Genomic DNA, 23,318 nt, shown 5'->3' with positions numbered 1-23,318 from the left:
CCATGCTTCCGCTGCTTGGAACGGGGGCACGTGCGCAAGCGGTGCACAAGCGCCGTCGACCGCAGCGATATCTGTTACCGCTGCGGTAACCCCTGCCACCGCGCCAAATGTTGCGGGGCGGCGACGGCACGCTGCCCGGTGTGCGCGGAGGCAGGCCGTCCGATTATAAGATCGGAGGGCCTGCCTGTAGGCCCCCTCCTGGGAAAAGGAGAAGAAGAAAAGCAGGAAGGGACGCCAAAGAAGGACAGGTGCAGGGAAAGGGGAAGGCCAAACCGACCTCCCCCGCAACGGGGAAGCAGGAGATTTCGACGGGGGAGGCCTGAACCTCCGCCTAACTAAACCTAGACCCGGACTACACAGGAAGGAGGCTGACCAGGACTCCTCTCCAACCGGGGACCTTAAAAGGGAAGTGACCATGATGTTTCACTCCCCGCAGAGGGACCCGGAAAGGGAGGGGACTGGACCAGTCCCCTCCTCAACGAGGAACCTGGAATGGGGGGGCTGGGGAGGCCCTCCTTACAACTTGGGAGCTGGAAAAGGAGACAAGAAGGACTCTCCCCCTGAGGAAGGGATGGAGACGGAGCCGTTGCCATAATCCAAGAGGAAAAGGAGAGGAGAAAAAGTCGAGGCAGGGGCTACGAAGGACCAAGGAGAGGACCTCCAGGAAGCAGGACTGGATAGGAAGGTAAGGAGGGTGAAGTCCGAGTACGCATCCTCAACTGCCGTAGACAAAGGGGAGCCGGAGGGCGCGCCACCCCCGACTTCCCAAATGGGCGACTCCCCATCATACTCCCGAGAGGTGGGAGCCGAGGTAGGGACCCCCAGTATCTCCTCGGAGGCACTTAGGATTGGGGCCATTATAGCCGAAATCTCCTCGGGGGAGGAGCAGTCGGACAATGAACTGTTCACCCAGACAACTCCCGGCCTCTCTGAGGGGGAACAGTCGTATAAGCAGTTCAGTCCGATGAATCCTACTTCCCTCGAGGAGGTGAAAGAAGGCTGCCCGGAGGATGTGCAGAAGGCCTAGCCTTCATGCTACACCAGACCCTTCAGGCTAACCTCGGCTGCGGCGCCTGGGCCCAGGACCTCTGGATACAGAGGATCAGGGAACTGAGTGCCGGGCTGGGGGTGGCCACCGAGCCATGTTGGGTGCCGCCCAGCAATCGATGCTGGTTCGGCAGCCCGGATGGCTCGGTGGCCATGATGGCAAAACCCGCAACGGGGTCCCCTCCCTGTGTACTCAGGAGGACGGGGACCTCGTATGTGGCAGTCGACTGGGGGCCCATCACAGTGGTGTGGGTGTATCTCCCCCACCGCAAAATAGGATCGGCCTCGGTGACCTTACTCGCATAAAGGGGATCCTCGACGAGGTCGGGGTGTGGTACGTCAGTGCCACCCTCGACCTGTAATAATTGCCGGGGACTTCAACGCCCACTTTGAGAGGTGGGGTTGCGGTCCCCGGCAGGGGGATCCCCGAAGGGGCAGGGCCGTGGTCGATTGAGCGGCTGGGTTAGACCTCCTTTTGATGAACAGGGGGTCAAGTAGCACCTGCGTGCGGCCGGGGAGGAGTCGGTCATAGATTTGACCTGGGCTTCCCCCTCGGTCGCCCGGATGTTCCGGGAGTGGGCGGTGGAGGCGGAGGGCGAAACACTGTCGGATCACCGATATATAGTGTGGGCCCTCCGTTTCCCCGCCCCCACGCGGATGCTGGGCCGCCGCCCAGGGGAGAGGGAATTCTCTCTCCCCAAGAGATAAGCCCTTGGTCGACTAGACGCGGACAGGTTTCGGGTGGCCGTCCTCGTGGCCAATTGGCATCTGGATGAAGGGCCAGGTGAGTGGGACCCTAGCCCCCAGGAGGGGGTTAGGGAATTAGTGGGCATCGTGGCGTCGGCGTGTGACGTTGCAATGTCCCGGTTCTACCCCGCCGGCGCCGGGCTGCTTACTGGTGGACGGAGGCCATCGCGGATCTTCGCGAGGCCTCCGTCCAAACCAGAAGGGTGTATGCCCGGGCCCGGCGACGAGGCGAGGATGCCGCGGGGGCGTGCCAACGAGGCATACCTCGTTGCGAAGAAAGCCCTCAAAGCCGCTATCGCTGAGGCAAAGCGAAGAGCCTGGGAGCAACTGGTGAGCTCCCTGGATGAGGATCCGTGGGTGTACCCCTACAAGCGGACGGTGGGTAAACTCCGTCCGTGGGCGCCCCCGCCTACGGAGACTTTTTTTCTTTTTTTTTTATAACGGTGGGAAAATCCATCATGGATACCCCCACCTCTTAGGGGAGGCGGGGGTTATATGAGACTCACTAAAACCCCACCGGGGTGTCTACCGATCGGGCCGAAGTGGGGGGGAGTCAGGGGAACTGCGTCTATATTCCCTCCCCGACACTCCGGCCCCAGGGCTCGTGCGAAGAGCCCCGTGCCCGGTTACCGCGCCCTTCCATCTCCCATCTAGGGAGTCAAAGGCGCGACACCCCGGCCGGTTCCCGACCGGGTTGGCCTTCCGGTTTCAATATTGGAGAGAGGGGAACACCCATCCTCTCTCCATGCTCCCCTTTCTCTCCTCGACCTGAGCCAAGAGTTAAGGGGGCTGGGGAGTGAGGCCCATCCTCAAACGGGCCTTCACTCCCCTTCTCCTGCCACTACCGACGCGCGGGGAGGCAGGAGGGCTCACGCTCCTCCCGTCATCTCTCCCCCGCGCGTCCGAAGGCGGGACCGAGGCGGCCGAGGAGGCCTTCGACGAATCGGGGGCGGTTTCTTCTCGGCCGACGCCACCTCGGGCCCGCTATCTAATCCCAGGGAGCGCCGCCCCCTGCGTCGCTGTCTACGACAGCGACCAGGGCGACGCTTCCCGGGATTAGCACTGCGACGTTAATTTCTTTGCCGTCGGCAAATCGCCGTTGGCCCACGCGCCCCGGCTGTTCATACTCGCACAAAGTTGTTGGGCGCCAGGTGCGGATAGCCGCACCGATCACCAACACGGAAAAAAATAACTAACGGTCGGCCGCGACGCGAGAGTCCGACGGACCCGGTAGTTCTACGGGAATTATAGTCGGTAGACGGGATGGGTTCTGGCGGAAATCAGAAAGAAGCAGACAAAGAAAGAAGGACGCGAATTTTTGCGACAATCTGGCTTTATTCCGGTAGCCGATATGCTCCGAAATGTTTACGGGACGGTACAATTAACTTTCCCCGTCGCTCCTACGCGAAGTCGATACCGCTCGACGCACACAATGAATTTCTCGGGACACGACACGTAAACGGAATACCGAAAGAATTGCAGGTGGACGATCTTACAGAAACCTCCCGGCGGCGGGGTCCTTGATGGTCTGTTTGCCGGTCGATCCGGTCGTGGGGTCAGCGGCCCTTTTTCCCCGGTTTCGCCTCGCTCGGTACAGCCAGGCATTGCACCCCGCTTCTTCTCAATCGAGATCGGAACGTTTCGAGAGCGGTACGATATCACTTCCTTTAATTAAAGCGGAACACCTAACAATCCTTCGTTTCGAGGATACCAACGAACTCGTTCTCTCCGTGGCGAGTCCCAAAACGAATCTGTCTCTCTTGAGACGAAAAACGGATCTTCTTCTTCTTCCAACAGGAAAAAAACGGAATCTCCTTCTTTTCGCTCCGTTTTTGCGAGGGGATTCCCCTCTCTCCGTTCCTCGCTCACTCCAGCGGTACAGCAATCCTTCCGCGGATCATTGTTATTGTTCCGCGGAACGGATGCTTCATCTCGCTCTCGCTCTCTATCTCTCTCTCTCTTTCTTTCCTTGTCTCGCCCGTGGGTCCGCGCGCCTTGTCTTCGGCGATCGTGCCATACGACGGGAGCGTGATCGCCGGTCTCCCGTCTCCTTCTTCCTTGTTGTGTCTGTGGCCTATGGAACAACAAAGGCGGCAGCGGTAATACTTTTCGGGACGATACATAATTCGATAATAGAAACGAGAATCGAGAGCAATCACCTGATGTACCGGTGTCTGGCCGAGGCCGATGTCCTCCTCATCCTCTTGATCTTTTGGACCTGGCGGTTGGCTCGGGAGGTCTAGGGGCACAAAACTCGGGGGCGCGAGACCGTCTCACCTGCACGCTCTTAACTCTAATTTCTAATTAATTCGGGGGGGGGGCAATTAGACTTCCCTCTCCCCCGCAAATCTCGCGCGGTAATCTCCCCCCCCCGCAATTCTCGCGTAGGGACCGAGGGTTCGCACTGTGACGGGCGCCTCCACGGCCGCCACGTCACAACACATGACACGCACGAGAGCGAGAGTGCCTCCACCTGGCAACCCACCGCCCAGGCTAGGATATGACGCTGCTGACTCCATGCTGGGCACGAAGTCAGGGTGATGTGCCCGTATCCATCCGCTCCGGGCAGTGGTAGCACTCGGTGGTGGGTTCCTTCCTTATTCGGTGCAGGTATTTTCCCGAAATAACCATGTCCGGTCAGCACCTGCACCAGGTGGAGGGAGAGTCCGCATCCCCTCCTTTGCGCCAACTCTGGCAGACAGGGGCGGACGGCCTCAGCCATCTAAAGTCCGGGTCTCCGGGGATCAGCCAACTCGGCCGATCACCGGTCCAAGACCCGGACTCTGGCTTGAGTCTTCAGGGCCGCCAGGCCCTTGGCCGTTAGCTCACTCCGCCCGCGAAGCTCCTTCACCCTCCAGTATAGGAGGTGCCTCTCCTCGGCTAGGAGCTCCACGGGAGGGAAGCGGGCCATGGTGGTCGCCGCCATATATGAGACGATGGCGTACCCCCGAATCGCCCTTAGCAATACCGCCCGCGTGGCCTGACGCACAGACCCTTGTTACGGGCAGTGGCTAGTAATCGGGGCGCCCCGTAAAGGGCGATCGATAGCACGACACCCACATAGAGACGGCGAGCCCGCCAACCTGGCCCCCCCAGTTCCGCATGAGGCCGGCCAGAGCCTGCCCTGCCTTACGAACCCGGGGGGCCAGCTGCCCGAAGTACGACCCGAATCCCCATCGGCCGTCCAGCGTCAGGCCCAGATATTTAATCGTGGGCCCGACGTGGACGCGGACTCCATCCACCAGGATCCGGGACCGCGGCGGCTTCCTCCGACCCCTGCCATGAAAGTATTAGGAGCGCAAAATAGTTCTGAGCCCTAGATTTCATACTACTGAAACCACAATTTAAATTGCATTAATTTTCCCGCCCTCTTGCGATTTTAAAGCAGTGACATTTGGTCTTTCGAAACATCGTGCGATTTGGCGTTTGATGCACATAACCTTAAAATCAGCAGTGTTCACGATGGCAATAACAAAAGAGCATATTCGATTTTCCGTCCACTTCGCGTTTCATCTGAAGAAAAATGCTGCTGAAACCACTGAAATGATCTGTGTTGCATGTGGAGAGAACGCTGTAAGTTATGCTACGTGTAAAAGGTGGTATCAAAAATTTCGTCAAGGAGATTTCAGTCTTGAAGATGAACCGCGTGCTGGACGCCCTCAAAAGATTGAAACGGACGAACTGCAAGCATTGTTGGATATAAACTCTGCACAAACTGAAAAGGAGCTTGCAGAGCAACTTAGCGTTACGCGACAAGCCATTTCCACACGTTTACATGCAATGGGAAAAGTTCAAAAGGAAGGCAGATGGGTTTCGCATGCGCTGTCTGAAGACAACAAAAATCGACGGCGTGACACGGCACTCACTTTGCTTTCAAGGTTCCGGAAAAAGGATTTTCTGCACCAAATCATTACAGGTGATGAAAAGTGGATCCTTTATGATAATCCGAAGCGTAAAAAATCATGGGTTGACCCTGGTCAACCTTCGACATCGACGCCAAAGACCAATATCCGCCAAGAAGGTTTTGCTTTGCATATAATGGGATTGGAAAGGTGTATTGTATTACGAGTTGTTACAGCCGGGTGAAACAGTAACGGCAGATCGCTATCAGCAACAATTGAGCAATTTGAGCGATGCGTTTGAAGAAAAGAGGCCATTTACTGGCAAAGGACGTCGTAAAGTGATACTGCTTTATGACAATGCCCGACCACATGTTGCGAAAGTGACTCAGGACCATATCTTTCCGTTAGGCTGGGAACTTCTCCCGCACGCGGCGTATAGCCCAGACATGGCGCCTTCCGATTACTACCTATTCCGGTCTTTGCAGCATTTCTTGGCTGATACACATTTTATGACACTTGAAGAGATACGAAAATGCATTGATGACTTTATCGCCTCGAAGCCGGTGAGCTTCTACCATCAGGGAATTCGCAAGCTGCCCGAAAGATGGCAAAAGGTCATCGATGCAAACGGGGAATATTTCGTTGATTAATATAGTTTTGTTTGTTTTTAAATAAATTTTGAATTTTACAAAAAAAAGCTCAGAACTTTTTGCGCTCCTAATACATGGCCTGGGTCTTTTCTGGGTCTTTTTTGGGGAGCCACCTTGAGCCCCAGATCGCTGATGGTGCCCACCACCGAGGCTAGTGCCGCCTCCGTGCGGAGGCGGGCTTCCTCCCAGTTCTCTCCCCCAGCCAGTACCAACGTGTCGTCTGCATAGCAGACCACGTGACAGCCGGGAAGGAGGGGAGAGCGTAACATCCGGTCGAACGAGCAATGTTCCATATCAGGGGGCCGAGTACCGATCCCTGTGGAACACCGCGCTCCATTGTACGCCGGTACTGGACCCCGCCCTCTTTCGTGAAGGTGAGGTCCCTGCCTCTGAAGTACGCTGACAAGATGCGCCGGAGATAGACGGGCACTCCGTGATGCACGAGGGCCCGTCTAATCTCCGGCCAGGGCAGGGTATTGAACGCGTTAGTTATGTTGAGCGACACCGCAAACAACACCCCGCCTTCCTCCTCCACGACCGTACGGGTCAGAACCCGGACGTACTGGATCGCGTCCAGCGTCGAGCGTCCGGGCTTGAACCCATACTGATTGTCGTGGAGGTCCGGCCCCTCCGAGGACAGGTGCGGTCGGCAATTATGCGCTGGAGCATTTTGCCCGCCTCGTCCAACAGGCATATCGGCCTGTAGGCCGGTTCCTCGCCGGGCGTTTTGCTCTCCTTCAGGAGGAGGACCAACTTGGCCCTCCTTTACTCCTGGGGGAAAACCCCCTCCTTGAGACACCCGTTGAACACATCCCGCATGGCCGCAAATAGGTTCCCTTCGCAGTGGGCGCAGTGGGCGAGAGCCCAAGCTCGGCCAGAAATATCGTCGGGGCCGCGAGCCTTGCCCTTGGCCCCGAGCTTCCTCCTGGCCCTGGTGAGCTCCTCTGGTGTGACTCCAGGTCCTCGTTCCAATCCCCATCCTGAATTTCAGGAACGGGGATCTGGGGGGCCTCTTTCCATCCTCGGGAAGAGGGTGTCAAGAAGTCCCTTGAGGGTCCATAGACTCCATCGGCGGAGGCGCCCACGGACGGATCACGGAGACTCTAGACCACCAGGCTCTCGAGAGGCTCCTGGACACCCTCTTTCCAAGGATGGAAGGAGCCTCCCACCAGATCCTCGTTCCCGAGTTACGGGACGGAGACTGGGACGAGAGCCTGGAGATCGATCCAGAGGAGCTCGCCGGGGTCAGGAAAAAACTCGGGGCCAAGGGGAAAGCCCCTGGACCCGATGGCATTCTTGGCCGCGCCTGGGCTCTTACCCTCGGCGAGGGAAGCCTGTCCGAGGCCATGCGGGTTCTCATGAACAGGTTCCTCAGGGAGGGGGCATTCCCCCAGAGTGGAAGAGGGCCAGGTTGGTCCTCCTCTCGAAGGAGGGAAAAGCGCCCGGCGGTGCGCCGTCCATTAGGCCGATATGCCTGCTGGATGAGGCGGGCAAGATGCTCGAGCGCATCATTGCCGACCGCCTCATCCAGCATCTGTCCTCGAAGGGGTCGAACCTCCACGATTATCAATATAGGTTCAAGCCTGGACGATTCACGCTGGATGCCATCCAGCACGTCCGGGTCCTGACGCGTAGGGTCGTGGAGAAGGAGGGTGGGGTGTTGATGGCGGTGTCGTTGGACATCACCAACGCATTCAACACCCTACCCTGACCGGAGATTGGACAGTCGCTCGAGTATCATGGGGTGCCCGTCTATCTCCGGCGCATCCCATCGGCCTACTTCGGGGGCAGGGACTTCGCCTACTCGGAGAGTGGCGGGGTCCAAGGTCGGCGCGCCATGGAGCGTGGTGTTCCGCAGGGTCCTCAGCTCCCTGCTGTGGAACATCACGTTCGATAGGGTGCTTCGCTCTCCCCTCCCCTCTGGCTGCCATGTTATCTGCTATGCAGATGGCACGTTAGTGGCAGCCGGGGGGAGAGGCTGGAGAGAAGTTCGCCTCCGAGCGGAGGCGGCGCTGAACTCCGTGGTGGGCACCATCAAGGGCCTGGGACTGAAAGTGGCGCCCCAGAAGACGGAGATCGTGTATTTCCATGGTCACCGTCGAGGGGCGCCACCGGGTCCTGGTGGATGGAGTCCGCGTCTGCGTCGGGCCCACGATCAAGTATCTGGGCTTGACGTTGGACGGCCACTAGAATTTCGAGGCCCATTTCAGGAGCCTGGCCCCCCGGGTCTGTAAAGCAGGTCTGGCATTGGCCAGTCTGATGAAGACCCAGGGGGGCCCCGGATGGCACGCTCGCCGCCTCTATACCGGTGTGGTGCTCTCGATCGCCCTCTACGGGGCGTCCATATAGGCACCCCGACGATGACCACCGGCCGCAACAAGAGTCACCTGCATCAGGCGATGCGGTCGGTGGTCGTGAGGGCGATTCGGGAGTACCGCACCATCTCGTATAGGGCAGCGACGGACCTGGTCGGCTTCCCCCCCCCGTGGAGCTCCTTGCCGAATCAAGGCACACCCTCGATTGGAGAGTGAAGGAGCTCCGCGAGGAGGGGGAAGGTGCATCGGCCAGGGACCTGAGGGCCTTGTAATCCCAGGCTAGATCCCGAGTCCTCGAACGGTGGTCGGCCATATTGGCTGGCCCCAAAGGATTCGGGATCCGAACGGCCGAGGCCGTCCGCCCCTGTCTGCCAGAAATGGCAGACAGACGGAGACGCGGGCTCACCTTCCATGTGGTGCAGGTGCTGACCGGGAACGGGTGCTTCGGTCGGTACCTGCACCGGATTGGAAGGGAGCCCACCACGGGCTATCACCACTATCCGGAGTCGCAGAACACGGTGGAGCACAGCCTGGCTGTGTGCCAGGCTTGGGCTCCACAACGCCCTAACCTCGATCGGGCAGTGGGGTGTCAAGAGGGGGCCCTCTCGCTCCCGCACTTGCTCAAAGCAATGTGCGGGAGCGAGGAGGTTTGGGGAGCGGCGGCCTACTTTTGCCGAGACGTCATGTCCTGCAAGGAAGCCGCCGAGTGGGAGCGCCGCTCAGGAGTCCGTCGCAGGGAGCGATGGAGGGGTCGGCGCTCCCCAGGGGTGGGAAGCGGACCCGAGGTGGCGCCGGGCGAGGAGGAGAGACCACCGGCTCGTCGGAGGCCGCCTCGGGCCCGCCTTCGACGTACCGATGGAGATGGGTGGGAGTGGGGGTAAGCCCTCTCGCCCACTTCGGGCGTCGGAGATGGCAGAGAGAAGGGGAGCGAAGACCGCTTGGGGCCGGGCCTCGCTCCCCTGCCCCCTACCCACTCAGTAGGGAAGGGGGAAGGCGGGGGCGATGAGAGAGGGCGGGTGTCCTCTCTTTCCTATCAGGTGTAGTAAAAAGAAATCCATTATTTTTGCATGAAATTGAAGGCTTTAATTACCATAGTTAGAATGATCCGATTTAGATCAAATATGCGCCGTTTTGTTCGATAACTTGTTGCCATTTTGAAGGTAATTTCATTATGCCTCTCTCATAGAAGCCCTCGTCCCTATTGGCAAAAAATTGGGACACTCGATTTTCACAAGCCTCTCTTGAAGCGAATTTTTCACCAGCAAAACTGTTCGCCATGGACAGGAACAGATGGTAATCACTTGGTGCCAGGTCCGGAGTATAAGGTGGATGCATAAGGACCTCCCAACCAAGCTCCCGGAGCTTCTGGCGAGTCACTATCGATGTATGTGGCCTGGCGTTGTCCTGATGGAACACAATTCCTCTCCTATTGGCCAAAGCTGGCTACTTCTGGGTGATTGCTTCCTTCAGACAGTCCAATTGTTGACAGTACAGTTCCGAGTTAAGAGTTTTGTCGTAGGGGAGCAGCTCATAGTAGATAATTCCCTGCCAATCCCACCAAACACACAGCAAAACCTTCCTGGCCGTCAATCCTGGCCACCGTTTCCGCCGGCTCACCGCGATTCGACCACAACCGTTTTCGCTTGACATTGTCGTAAGTGATCCACTTTTCATCACCAGTGACCAACCGCTTCAGAAATGGGTCGATTTTGTTGCGATTCAGCAGCGATTCGCAAGTGGAAATTCGGTCCATGAGGTTTTTTTGCGTTAACTCGTGTGGCACCCATACATCGAGCTTCTTTTTGTATCCAACCTTATTCAAATGGTTCCAAACGGTTTTTTTGTGCAATCTTTAGCTCTTGGGCAATCGAAACAGTGCTTAAATGTCGGTCGGACTCGACAATGTCCATGATTTTATCGATATTTTCGACAATTGGCCTTCCAGTGCGTAGTGCATCTTTGACATCGAAATTACCGGAACGGAATCGACGAAACCAAAATTGCGCGTGATTGGCTGTTACAGTATCAGGACCATAAACACTATTCACATTTTCAGCCGCCTGGCTTGCGTTTTCGCCTTTATCGAAGAAAAACTGTAAAATATAGCGTATTTTCTCTTTGCTAGTGTCCATCTTTGACGCGTGCTCAAACAAAAGTGAGTCAACTAATCACAAAACTTTCACAAAAATTTTTTTAGTACGAAATCTCATCTTTCTAACGCCATCTAGTGGAACCCGATCGGACTTATACAACGCGAGATACAGATAACTAAAGCCATCTATTGGAAAAATAATGGATTTCTTTTTACTACACCTGATATTTAACATCGGAAGGGGTATCCATGAGGATTTCCCCTGCGTGAACAAAAAAAGGGCAAGAACACAGGCTTTGCATAACACATAATACATAACACATAAGAGAATAAACCAATTAGTTTTCTTCATTTCCCTCCTCAGGACAAAAATGAAGAACTCTGATTGGTTGATTATCTTATGCGTTGTGTATTATACGTTATGCAGAAGTCTGTGCTCTGGCCCTAACACAGTGATGCCAGTTTCAGGACCCAAACAGCACAGCTACGCACAGTGCGTGCAGCGGCGCGCACACAAGCAAACTACCGTGTACGTGCGCCTGCCCGCCACGAACTATAGCACTCGGCGTTTCGGCTAAGTTCGAGCGGTGGAAGAGTGCAGACGACGCTGCTCTCTTTCTCTCACGATCTATTAACTATAGCTAACGCGCCAGCTGTGAAAATGATGCCTAGGCGTCTTTAATGTATTTCCTAATTAATGTCCTTTTTCGCGCTTGCGTTCTCTTCCTACCCAATTAATTGCCCTAATTAATTGTCGCATTAAATAGAAAGCTTTTTACATATAAAAAATATAAAAAATGAAGAAATGAAAAACAGAATGAATATAAAAAATAAAGAATAGAAATCCACTATTGGCCAATATGTACGCATTTTCCTTAAAAAAGCATGGTTATTAATTTGTAAAAATTATTTAATATGCAAAAAAATAGATTGCCAAATTAAATTATATATTTTCTGTTTCGTAAAAAGTATTCCGTTAATATACTTTTTACTTTACTAATAGCAAAATCATTATAATAAGCAACAGAAAAAGATGTTCTTGCAGTAATAGTTTTCTATTGTTTCAATTTTATAAATGGACTAAGTTAATTTTATTTGGGATATCCCAAGTTGAAACTTTTGATTCTACATGAAGCCTGCAGCCTATATTGCAGAATTGTATTTCTTTAATGTATGGCACGCCGTTTTACTTTTTAATAGCATAAAAGATATTTAGCATAATGTGAAAGTTCCAAATAAAAGTGACTACATAAAAATTATGTTTCAGTCTTTTGAAATATTATTATGTCACGACATAATAATAATTCGGCAAATTATAATTATGTTTCCACATAAGAAAAACATCGTATTTCTATTATGTCCCGACATAATTATAATATATCGAATTACTATTATGCGAAGGCATAAATGTAATACATTGAATTATAATTATATAAGTACATCATAAGAATGTACAAAAATAATTATTATTATGTCATGACATAATATTAATTCCGGTATTCTTATTATGTCGGGACAATAATAATTCCGAATTTTCATTATGCCACTACATAATAATAATTCTGAATTTCCATTATGTACATAATAGAAATTGGGATTTATTATTATGTACATAATAGAAATTCAGAATTATTATTATGTCCCGACATAATCAGAATATCGGAATTATTATTATGTCGTGACATAATATTAGTTCGAGTATTCTTATTATGTAGGGACATAATAATTCCGAATTTTTATTATACCGTGACAGAATAATAATTCCGAATTTTAACATATCCCCATAAGAAGTAGTCCAATGGAGAAAGATCTAGTGATCTAGAGGGCCACTCTATTTCTCCACATCTTGTTATCCATCGGTTTGGGAAAGTATCAGTTAAAAATTCACGCACTACTACTGCATAGTCCTTATCTTTGCTGACATACACACACACACACAGGGAGGGGGGTGTAAAGTTCGACCATGCAACCTCCACGCGGTACATCCTGGATAATACTAATATTGGCGGCACCGTAAATTCTAAAGCTCATAACTCAGACAATTCTCAACAAAAATAGGTCATCAAGTAGTGTTTTGGAAACGTCTCGCTGTCATCTTTAACACTGTGTGATAAAAAATGGGATATTCCATTTAAAAAAATCATGTTGGCATTGACCTCGCCTTGACTCCTCCATTCAAAGTCAACCGGATATGATCATCCAATAGAACTCTTAAAACCCTACAACTTTAGTTGGAAACATTTTTCTTAAAAATGTTTCGTTTTCGAGGTATTTGACCGTTTCCAGACTTTCCTAACTAAAGTGATATTTTCGACGATTTTATTAAAATTATCGACGATTTTATTAAAAAAGTTTTCGAACGAAAGTTGCATGGCTTGAAGGACACATGACGGAAATGTGGACTTGACCTTGAGTGACCTTGTCACTCAAAATCAGGCCAACGTCATTAATGTTGTTTTAAATAGAAACAACAACTTTTTATCACATATTCTTGTAGCTTATCCCGAGAGCTTTCCAAAACACTCTAACGAAGTTACATTTCATCGAGTACTTTCCGAGTTATGAGGCTTGGAAGTTAAGGCAAGACCGATCACTGATCCGACCAATTAAGGCAAGATCAATTCGAATATGTCTTTAGCCGTTAATAAGTCTTGGCCTTAGAGGTACAAAATAAAACCTTCTTGCTTTTATTACAATATCCTGTAAGTTAACAAATATTCTTCACACATACAAACATAGTATTATATTTTTATTGAGTAGTGCACTGAACAACTATGACATTGCTCTGAGAGTTTTCTCATTTAGAACGACGAAACAAATATATTTTATGAATTTTTTTCGCGCAGATAGAAAATTTCACGGATGCAATTGTTTTTGGAGACAATTTAATACCGTATGAGAAATATTTATTAACTTACAGGATATTGTAATAAAAGCAAAGAGGTTTCATTTCGTACTTCTTGATTCTGTTACAATATTCTTTTATATTTCATACTACATCCTTGTATAACTTAAAATTATTCTTAAAATATTACTAAACAATTCAATAATCAAACCTGTGAACCTGCCCGACTCCGTAAAATAATTAATAAAATGTATCTCATTTTTTTGGCGCCGAATGTTATTAATATTAGGTTGTTCGGAAAGTTCGTTTCAAATTTCGCGCGCTCCACATTTCTATGTAATCAGTAAGAACGAGGGTGCTCTAAACGATTTTATGTTTGTCAACAAACATTCCCGGATCTATGAGCCCGCTAAGGAAACTTCACAGATCTTCCTAAGTGCAACTATTTCGTCAGAAATCAGTTTGAAAAATGGAGAACCAAAAAGTCCATTTTCGTCATGTGATGCTATATTGCTTTAAACGTGACTTCACGGCTTCGCAGACCCTGAATGAGATGTTCTCAGTATATGGAGATGCCTGCGTCACTCACCAGACAGTTCGAAAATGGTATCGAAGATTCGAAACTGGCGATTTCAACATGGAAGATCAAGCTCGCTCAGGCTGGCCTCAGGAGGTTGTTGAAACGCTTCTTATGGATCTCGTGCACGAAAATCCTCGAGTGACAGTTAGAGAACTCGCCGACACTCTGCACAAGTCTGTTTTCACCGTGCATGACCATCTGAAGATGCTAGGATTCTCAAGTCGACTGGATATGTGGGTGCCACACGAAATGAATGAACGGCAGTTGCTGGAACGTGTGAACGTCTGCGATATGCTGCTTCAACGGCACCAAAAAGAACCGTTCTTGAAGAGGATCATAACAGGCGATGAAAGTTGGATCCTATACAATTATGTTAGCCGCAAGAGGTCGTGGGGAACCAGCGACGCGTCTACGCAAACAGTGGCCAAGCCGGGGCTTCACGCGAAAAAGGTTCTTCTGAGTATCTGGTGGGATTTTAAGGGCGTGGTATATTATGAGCTTCTTCAACCAAACGAAACCATTAACGCGGCGAAGTACAGCCTTCAACTGGACGAACTGAAGACTCCCATCGCACGGAAGCGCCCTGAATTGGCCAACAGGTGTGGAATTGTTTTCCATCATGATAACGCCAGACCTCACGTCGCAATGTCTATCCGTAGGAAGCTGTTAGACTTCGAATGGGACGTTCTTCCTAATCCTCCATATTCTCCCGACCTTGCCCCATATGACTACTATCTACTTCTTTCTTTAAAAAATTTTCTTCGGGACAAGAAATTCGAGTCTTTGAAAGTCCTCAAAAGTCATCTTGATAAATTCTTCGCCAATAAGAAACCTTTATTTTGGAGCAAAGGCATCATGCAGCTTCCTGAAAGATGGGCCAAGGTCGTTGAACAAAACGGTACATATTTGCTTCAATAAAGTTCCTCTTTGTGTAAAATATTGCGCTCTTAATTTATTTCAAAAATTTGAAACGAACTTTCCGAACAATCTAATACTATTACAAATAATATTACAAATGATATAAATTTTTACAAATAAAATTTGTAAAAATTTGTATTATTTGTAACATTATTATACAATTACAAATAAAATTGCAAATAATAATATTACAAATAATATATATTACAAATAATAATATTATTAATAATAAAATATCATTTGTAATAATTTCGGCGCGCCGAGTAGACAAAACTTTTTAGTATTGTCATAGAGAGGAAAAGAGAGAGAGACAGTCGCGCCCGCGATTCAGATTATGGGCAAGAAAGAATTAGGCTCGCTCGCTGTGCGAGAACGAGAGCGACAAAGAGGGAATAATTCTCTCTCTCTCTCTCTCTCTCTCTCTCTCTCTCTCTCTCTCTCTCTCTCTCTCTCTCTCTCTCTCTCCCTCTTCCTCTCCTCCCTCCCTCTCTCTCCCCTCTCCCTCTCCCCTATCACTCCCCTCTCTCTCCCCCTCTTTCTCCCTCCCTCCCTCTCCCACTCCCTCCCCTCTCTCCTTCCCTCCCTCTCTCCCTTCCTCCCTCTCCATCCCCTCCCTCCCTCCATCCCCGCCCCCTCCCACCCCCTCCATCCCCTCCCTCCCTCCATCCCCGCCCCTCCCGCCCCCTCCCACCCCCTCTCTCCCTCTCTCCCCCTCTCTCCCTCTCCCCCTCTCCCTCTCTCCCCCTCTCTCCCTCTCCCCCTCTCCCCCTCTCTCCCTCTCTCCCTCTCTCTCCCTCTTTCTCTCCATCCCACTCTCCCTCTCCCTCTCTTCCTCTCCCACTCTTCCTCTCCCTCTCCCTCTCTCTCCCTCTCTCTCCCTCTCCCTCTCTCCCCCTCTCTCCCCTCCCCCCAACGCACCCCTCCTCTCCCCTCCCATCACTCCCTCTCTCTCCCCCTCTCCCCCCTCTTTTTCTCACTCTCTCTCTCTCTCTAGACCGACCTGGCTGTGTGCGTGCATGGGGTGGGGGGTGGGGGGATCCTCGTGCAAGCCCGTCACCAAATTCACATCACTGATACCAATGAAGTTAAAACCGAACAAGCTGCGGACAAGGGTAACTTGTAAATACTGGAAATCAACTGTTTATCAGCTCATAGACAATAAATATGACGAGATATCCGTGGAGATCCGTGTACTTCTTTTTCGTCTTTGCGTACAATTGCGATCAATAAAAAATTTTCACGAATTGTCCGGTTTTGACATCATTGATATACGTGTGTATGTGTGTGTATACGTGTACACGTACAATTGCGATATACACTTATCATGTTAGCATTGATCATTCTTATTCATGCTAAAAAAAATAAGTATGATTATGTAAAGAATTTGTCTGCATATTATTATACATTCTACTTAGTTCTCCCTGCGATAGTGAAAATAACACACTTGTTCAACCTCTACGGTCATATCACAAAGCCTGATCCACTGCGCTACTGAAGCAAATTGGTGATTTTTCTGCTATAACGACATTAACGAGAAAAGACTAAACTTTAAACTGCATTTCTCTAAAACTTTTATGATTTGCACCGTTTTTGGATAGCATTTGTTATTATTATACATCAATATTATACTTTTCAGAAAGCAAAATCGCGCGGTGATTTTAAGGATGAAGATTCCTCTTGTGTGAGATATTAATTATTCATTCTTTATTAATGGGAAAAGATTTCCTTTAATTTAAATGTTCAAGAAAAGTTATTTGTTCTCTGAGAATTTTTCAATTTTTATGTTGGTGAAAAGTTTATAAAATTCGTAAAGAAAGAAAATTATTTTACTACCTACCTGTTCAAGAGTTGCGCATAAGAGATATTTTAACAAATCTAAATCTGAATCAGTCAATAAATTAAATTTTTCATGCAAAGAAGCATATGTAGGGTAAGCATAAGTAAGATAAGTATAAATAATAAATTAAATATTATTCTCTGAATATAATAATAAATATTTTTTTTCTTTAGCTGAATCATCGAAGTAAATATTCTATTATAAATTGACTTTTCGGATTACAATATTAATTTTATTTTTCAGAGTACGCTTTCAAATTGACTCTTCGGAATATACTATTAGATTGACTTTTCGGAGTACACGTTTAAATTGACTCTTCCGACTACACATTTGTTAGTTGACTCTGTGGAGTACATATTTTTTAATTAACTCTTCGGAGAGAAGAGAAGAGAAACATTTTATATTTTATTTAAAAAATCTTAATTTTTGCAGAAAACTGATTGATGAAAAAAAAAATTAATTCACGACCTCAACGAAGATCTTAAACAAATTGCTGCAAGAAACGAAGTTGTTATTACATACCATATTGTACAATATTAAAACATACGCGCAATAATTATCTATAATTTGCATATATGGGCGTTTATGTAATTATAAGTAATATAAAAGTCATAACAAATTAATGTGGTCGCGTGTTATCTCTGTCGCGTCATTGCTAGAAATCGTCCAAACTCTCGAAATTATTTTCTTCCCGAATTATGAATATAAAACAATGTGGGAAGGAAAATAAGGGGCTGACAGGGGAGACGGCGACGTCTGCCTTACGATAACATCGCTGCTGGCTCGCTTCGTCGCGATTGTCTATTCGCTGGTGGTGAGACAAAGACCGATTCTCCGTTTTTATCTAACTAATCTAGCTCGCTCATGAACATAGCACAGAACAGAACCAAATAATTATGGACATAGCACGGAATAGTACCAACAAATCGTGGACTTAGTTGTTGGCTTAGTAGTTCATATCCATGAAAATTGGACCTAGTTGGCGCTTGGAATCAGCCAACTTTTCGATAACGCTGTAAATGCAGCCATGGCTGCTCTCAGGCTTCTCTCTGCTTAATCTATTAAGGCTCGTCTACATTAGCTGTAAGAGTAAAGGCCATTGCACGTAAAAAAATTTTAGTCGTAACCGTAAGACCGTAAGCAAATTGACCAATCATAATCCAGCATCTCGAAATATATGAATTGTGATTGGCCAATTTGCTTACGGACTTACGGTTACGACTAAAACTTTTGTACGTGCAATGGCCTTAAGGCTGTAAGGTTGCAAGACACGAAATGAAATATTTTCATTCGCTGACAGCTTACGTTACAGCCTTACAGCCTAAAGTTCATTCTACAATACGTGTCGTAAGTCGTAAGCCGTACAAGCTGACCAATTATAGCCGATTATTTTTGTAATAATCGACTGTGATTCGCCAATTCTTACGGCTTACAACTTACGACACGTATTGTAGAATGACCTTTAAGGTTCGTCTACAATAGCTGTAAGAGTAAGGCTGTAAGGCTGTAACGTAAGCTGTCAGCGAATGAAAATATTTCATTTCGTGTCTTGCAACCTTACAGCTAATGTAGACGAGCCTTTAAAGGCTCGTCTACATTAGCTGTAAGAGTAAGGCTGTAAGGTTGCAAGACACGAAATGAAATATTTTCATTCGCTGACAGCTTACGTTACAGCCTTACAGCCTTACTCTTACAGCTATTGTAGACGAACCTTAAGGCCATCACACGTAGAAAAATTTTAACCGTAACCGTAAGGTTGTAAGAAAACTGACCAATCACAGTCGATCCATTCTCTTGTGACATTATAATAGTCGACTGTGATTGGTCAGTTTTCTTACAACCTTACGATTACGGTTAAAATTTTTCTACGTGTGATGGCCCTTAAGGCCTAAACACAGTGTCAAGCAACAGGCAATAAGAATAAAAATAGACCAATCACAATAGATTATTCTTGTAATAGTCGATTGTGATTGGTTTATTTTTATTCTTATTGCCTGTTGCCTGGCATTGTGTTTATGGCTTTACTCTTACAGCTATTGTAGATGAACCTTTACTCCTGCTGCCATTGTAGATCATGCTTAAGATCCGACAATGACTACGTTTACACAACCCAATTTACGCCAAAGTTATAACATCGATGTTATAACTACTGACGTTAGATGCCATGTAAACACTCCTTTACGACGAAGTTATTACATTGATGTATTAACTCAAAGTCATTTGGTGAAGAGGCTGAAGGTCATTCTACAATGAGGTTGTAGTAGTATGCAGTAGGCAAATTGACCAATCACGATCGATTGTTCTCTTTACGATCGAAGAATAATCGACTGTGATTGGTCAATTTGCCTACTGCATACTACTACAACCTCATTGTAGAATGACCTTTAGAGTTTCTACATCGACGTAAGGAAGACGTGTAAACGGACGCAGTGTAAATATGACCAAATAATACCAATATAAAAATTGAACATCTTAACTTGATTGTAAAATTGATTTATGTCGTGAAAATTGTAATATGGGTCCGAGATCAAGCAAATGATTTGGTGGTGTTAAATTCAACAAATGTTGTAATATAATTTCTTTCTGACGCTTTCGCCGTTTAATCAAAATATTTCGTACATACAGTATATATTGCATCGTCATATTTTCTACTATTTTCAAATATATAGCAACAAACGAGCGTACGCTTTCCATATTTTCCATGATTAATTTTTAACAAAATTGATAACCTAAAATTTTAATTTAATTTTTAGTTAAGTATTATATTTTATTATATAAATTTTACTATATAGATATATACATATTTTATAATTTTCAAATTCATAATATAACCTAAAAGTTCACTTTATTTGTTGATTTATTTACATACTATTATTTTCATATTCTAATTCTTTTATATTCAGACTACAATCACAATAATTTCATTTTTCGGCCTTTTATATTGGTACTAATGGAAATCCTTGACTCACTCGAAAGTTATTAAGTTATTTCAAATAGATAAGCGTAAATATGTAAACGCAACTCATCTTAAGTAGGAGTTATAATATTGGCCGTGTTCAGTAGAACAAAGTGATCAGAGAGCGCTTAGTGATTATTGTCTGTGATTGGAGCATTCTTTTAGATTCTTTATAGACTCAGAAGTATTTACCAATCAGGAGCGAGATTCAATGGAAAATCTAGTAATGTTGTCCAACTGTTGATTCTGCTGAATGCAGCCATTAGCCTTACTAAGTCGAAGTTAGAAGCCGTGTAAACATAGTCATAGGGTGCTTTCCAGCAACGTACACAAGTGACACTGTGTAACACAGTGTCCGACTCAGTGCTTTCCAACTACGACACAAGTCGACACAATTGGACACAGCTAAAATGCTGTGTTCGACTGTGTTGTCACTCCATGAATACCAACATTTTTAAATCTGATACCATTTATTTTTCTACGGAGTGGTAATTCTGATAGGAAGTAAACATTTTTAAGGTTATATTGAGATGTAAAGGACATGAGGATACACTTACAACTAAGAAGAAAAGTGAGGAGATATATTAGAACCATGGAAGGTATTTAGTACTTTTTTATTATTTGATTACTCAGGTAGCAAAATAATGTCTAAAGATGTCTAAAGACATTTTAATGAAGTATTATTGACGTCTTTAGACGCCAATAAATTTTTAATTGCATTATAAAATATAACATTTATATTGCAGGATGTAAAAATATATGTGTATTAACATATTTAGACATTAAATAAATATAAAAGCCTTAGCATGAGGATGGTTAGCAAATTATTTATTGTATTATATGATACATTTATTTTAATAACAAATAACCTAGGCTTGCTGCCTGGGTATAATATAATAAAATAAATAAAACCAATATAATAATCAGTGTACATTGTTTATTCCTAGTCAAATATTTCCCTCACTAATTGCATCCTCCGATCTACTTGATGTCCAAAATTAATATTTTCATTTACATTATCATAAATATTATCATTCAATTCCTCCATTTCGACATCATCATAATCGACATTATCATCGTCATAATTCAAACATAAATTATGTAAGATACATGCAGCTATAATTGTATTTGTAATAAACGGCATTTCACGGTATTCCGAAAAAAATTTTATTCGTCGAAAACGTCCTTTCAGATAACCAAATGCTTTTTCTACAGCCATACGCGTTGAAAAAAGTATGAAATTAAATTCGGTCTGAAGAGGAGTAAGATGACCGTTATCACGAAAAGGAGGAACAAGCCATTATAAAGACGGATATGCAGTCTCCTATTATAAATTTTTCATCTAGAAAAATTACTTCTCTATGTTCATTAACTGAATTGTATAATGCAGATTTTCTCAAGACTCGTGCATCATGGAGAGAACCTGGCTGACCACAGTATATGTTAGTGAATTTCATATCCGCATCTACAACAGCTTGTAGGCTTACAGAAAAGTATTTTTTCCGGTTACAATAATCTCTTGCATTCTCCACATTAGGTTTTTCTATTTTAATTTGAGTGCAGTCAATAGCCCCCATTATATTTGGAATGCCTCTTTTAGCATAAAACTGATGACAAACATATGCGACGTGTTGTCCTTCGGGCCATTTAATAACGTCTTCTAATTTTATCAATATCCAAGCTGTCACTCGGCGAATTACTCGAAAGACAGATGAAATTGAAACGTCAAATCTATCTGATATTGTTCGTAGAGGTTCTGTATTTGCCAAGTGCCACAAAAATATAAGAAAACTGAGTTTCGCTTCAATTGGTCTCACTCCAAACGAATGAGAAGGAATAAATCCACTTTCATGCAATTCATCTAGAATATATAAAGAATTATACGTTTTAAATATTATAAAATCATGTTTAGAAATATAAATTATTTGGTATTTAAAATGAATATTACCTATTAATCGAATTGCTAAATTACGCTTGATTCGCAAGTGCTCTTTAAATTCTAAATCTGTCCAACTATCCACAACATGAAGATAATCTTCAACTCGATGTCTTTTACACCTACTGATTAAATATTTCATTAAAGGAAACAACAATAAATAACCATCGTTTTCTTCACTACTGAAAGATGTATCATCAATTGAAAGACTACTATTGTTCCAGTCTATTTCACTGTTGCTTGAGTCTTCTGTGCTTGTACTGGTGTTTATCGTACTCTCCAGTACAAGATTAACAACTATCTTTTCCTTCCCATTCATCTATATTAAAATTACTTAATTAATTAATAAAACTATTAATTTTTTTAATAATATAAAATTAAATAAAGTGAAAAGATAAAATAAAATATGCTATATTTAATTAATATTAAAAATAGTATTATAAAAAATATATTTATTTAATTGATTACTTTTCCATAACAATTTAATGTACATAATTTAATAAGATTTTTTTAATCATTCTCTTCTATATATTTGATAAATAAGCTAATTTATAAGAAAATTTTGTTAAAAAACACTAACCTTTATATAACTTATAAGAAAGTATCTTGTAACGATTTAGATTATTATTTTAAATTATTGACATATGTCTGTTTGCATTGCAAACTAGTAACAAGATATATAAAGTAACTGCCCTGCACTCTGACGGTGAAAGAAAAAAGCTAAGCAGCGTTCCAGCTACAAGTCGACACTGTGTAACACTGTGTCACACAGTGTATGACTATGTTCCGTTGCTGGAAAACACCCATAGACATAGAAAGGCGTAAGCAAGGAAAATAAAATAGATAAGACAGGAAAGTTGATGCTTATAATAATTCGTACTACCTAATAGCTTTTCTATGACAGATCGGGAATCTTCGGTTATAGAGGATTGTGTTATATTATCTTTAATGTTTTAGCTAAAAACGTTCGGCAACGGATAAAATAGTATAGTGATTTTTATGAAATTACTAAATATTATTTGGCTGTCTTGATATTTTTTCCATTATGGATTAAATGAATGTGTACTGACAGCTAATATAACCTTATTTAATAATATACATAAGATTTTTTGTCATCTTTATCCTGTAAGTATACATTTTTATATATCTTATTGTTAATAAGAATATTAATAATTATAATAAACTAATTTATTATTTTATTTCTAATAACCTCTCTCTCTCAGTTAGTGAATATTAAACAATCTTCAACTGAAAAGGATTTATTAGAAAAAAAATTAATATTTATAAAAAGAGAGAGACAAAGAGATAGACCAATGGATGCAATAATGAGAATTTTAATGGGAGAAGAAATAGAAAAAGAAAAAGAAAATTTACGATTAGAACGCATATTTTTAAGAAATTGAAGCAATCTATTTGATTAGCATAAATCTCCTGGGGACGTTCAGAGACATCCCAGGGCCGTCCTAAGGATATAGGATGTCTCCAGGACATCCCTTGAATGTTTTCTGAACATATTTGCTATCAGGGATGTATGGTGCAGTTAGGGTAAAATA

General features: G+C 45.4%; 1 protein-coding gene across 1 annotated transcript; it reads right to left on the bottom strand.

Moving 5' to 3' along the window:
- Positions 1-20,784: 20,784 nt before the first annotated feature.
- Positions 20,785-22,539, bottom strand: LOC105181425 (protein ANTAGONIST OF LIKE HETEROCHROMATIN PROTEIN 1-like). Its single transcript, XM_011138180.3, has 3 exons — positions 22,346-22,539; positions 21,778-22,084; positions 20,785-21,690 (listed from the first exon to the last, which is right to left on the bottom strand). The coding sequence occupies exons 2-3, from the start codon at positions 22,082-22,084 to the stop codon at positions 21,107-21,109; spliced, it is 891 nt and encodes a 296-aa protein (XP_011136482.2). The 5' UTR covers positions 22,346-22,539; the 3' UTR covers positions 20,785-21,106.
- Positions 22,540-23,318: the final 779 nt, after the last annotated feature.

Source organism: Harpegnathos saltator, unplaced genomic scaffold, assembly GCF_003227715.2.
Source record: "Harpegnathos saltator strain DR-91 unplaced genomic scaffold, Hsal_v8.6 scaffold25, whole genome shotgun sequence".
Taxonomy (NCBI): domain Eukaryota; kingdom Metazoa; phylum Arthropoda; class Insecta; order Hymenoptera; family Formicidae; genus Harpegnathos; species Harpegnathos saltator.
This window is presented reverse-complemented; position numbering and strand designations above follow the sequence as displayed.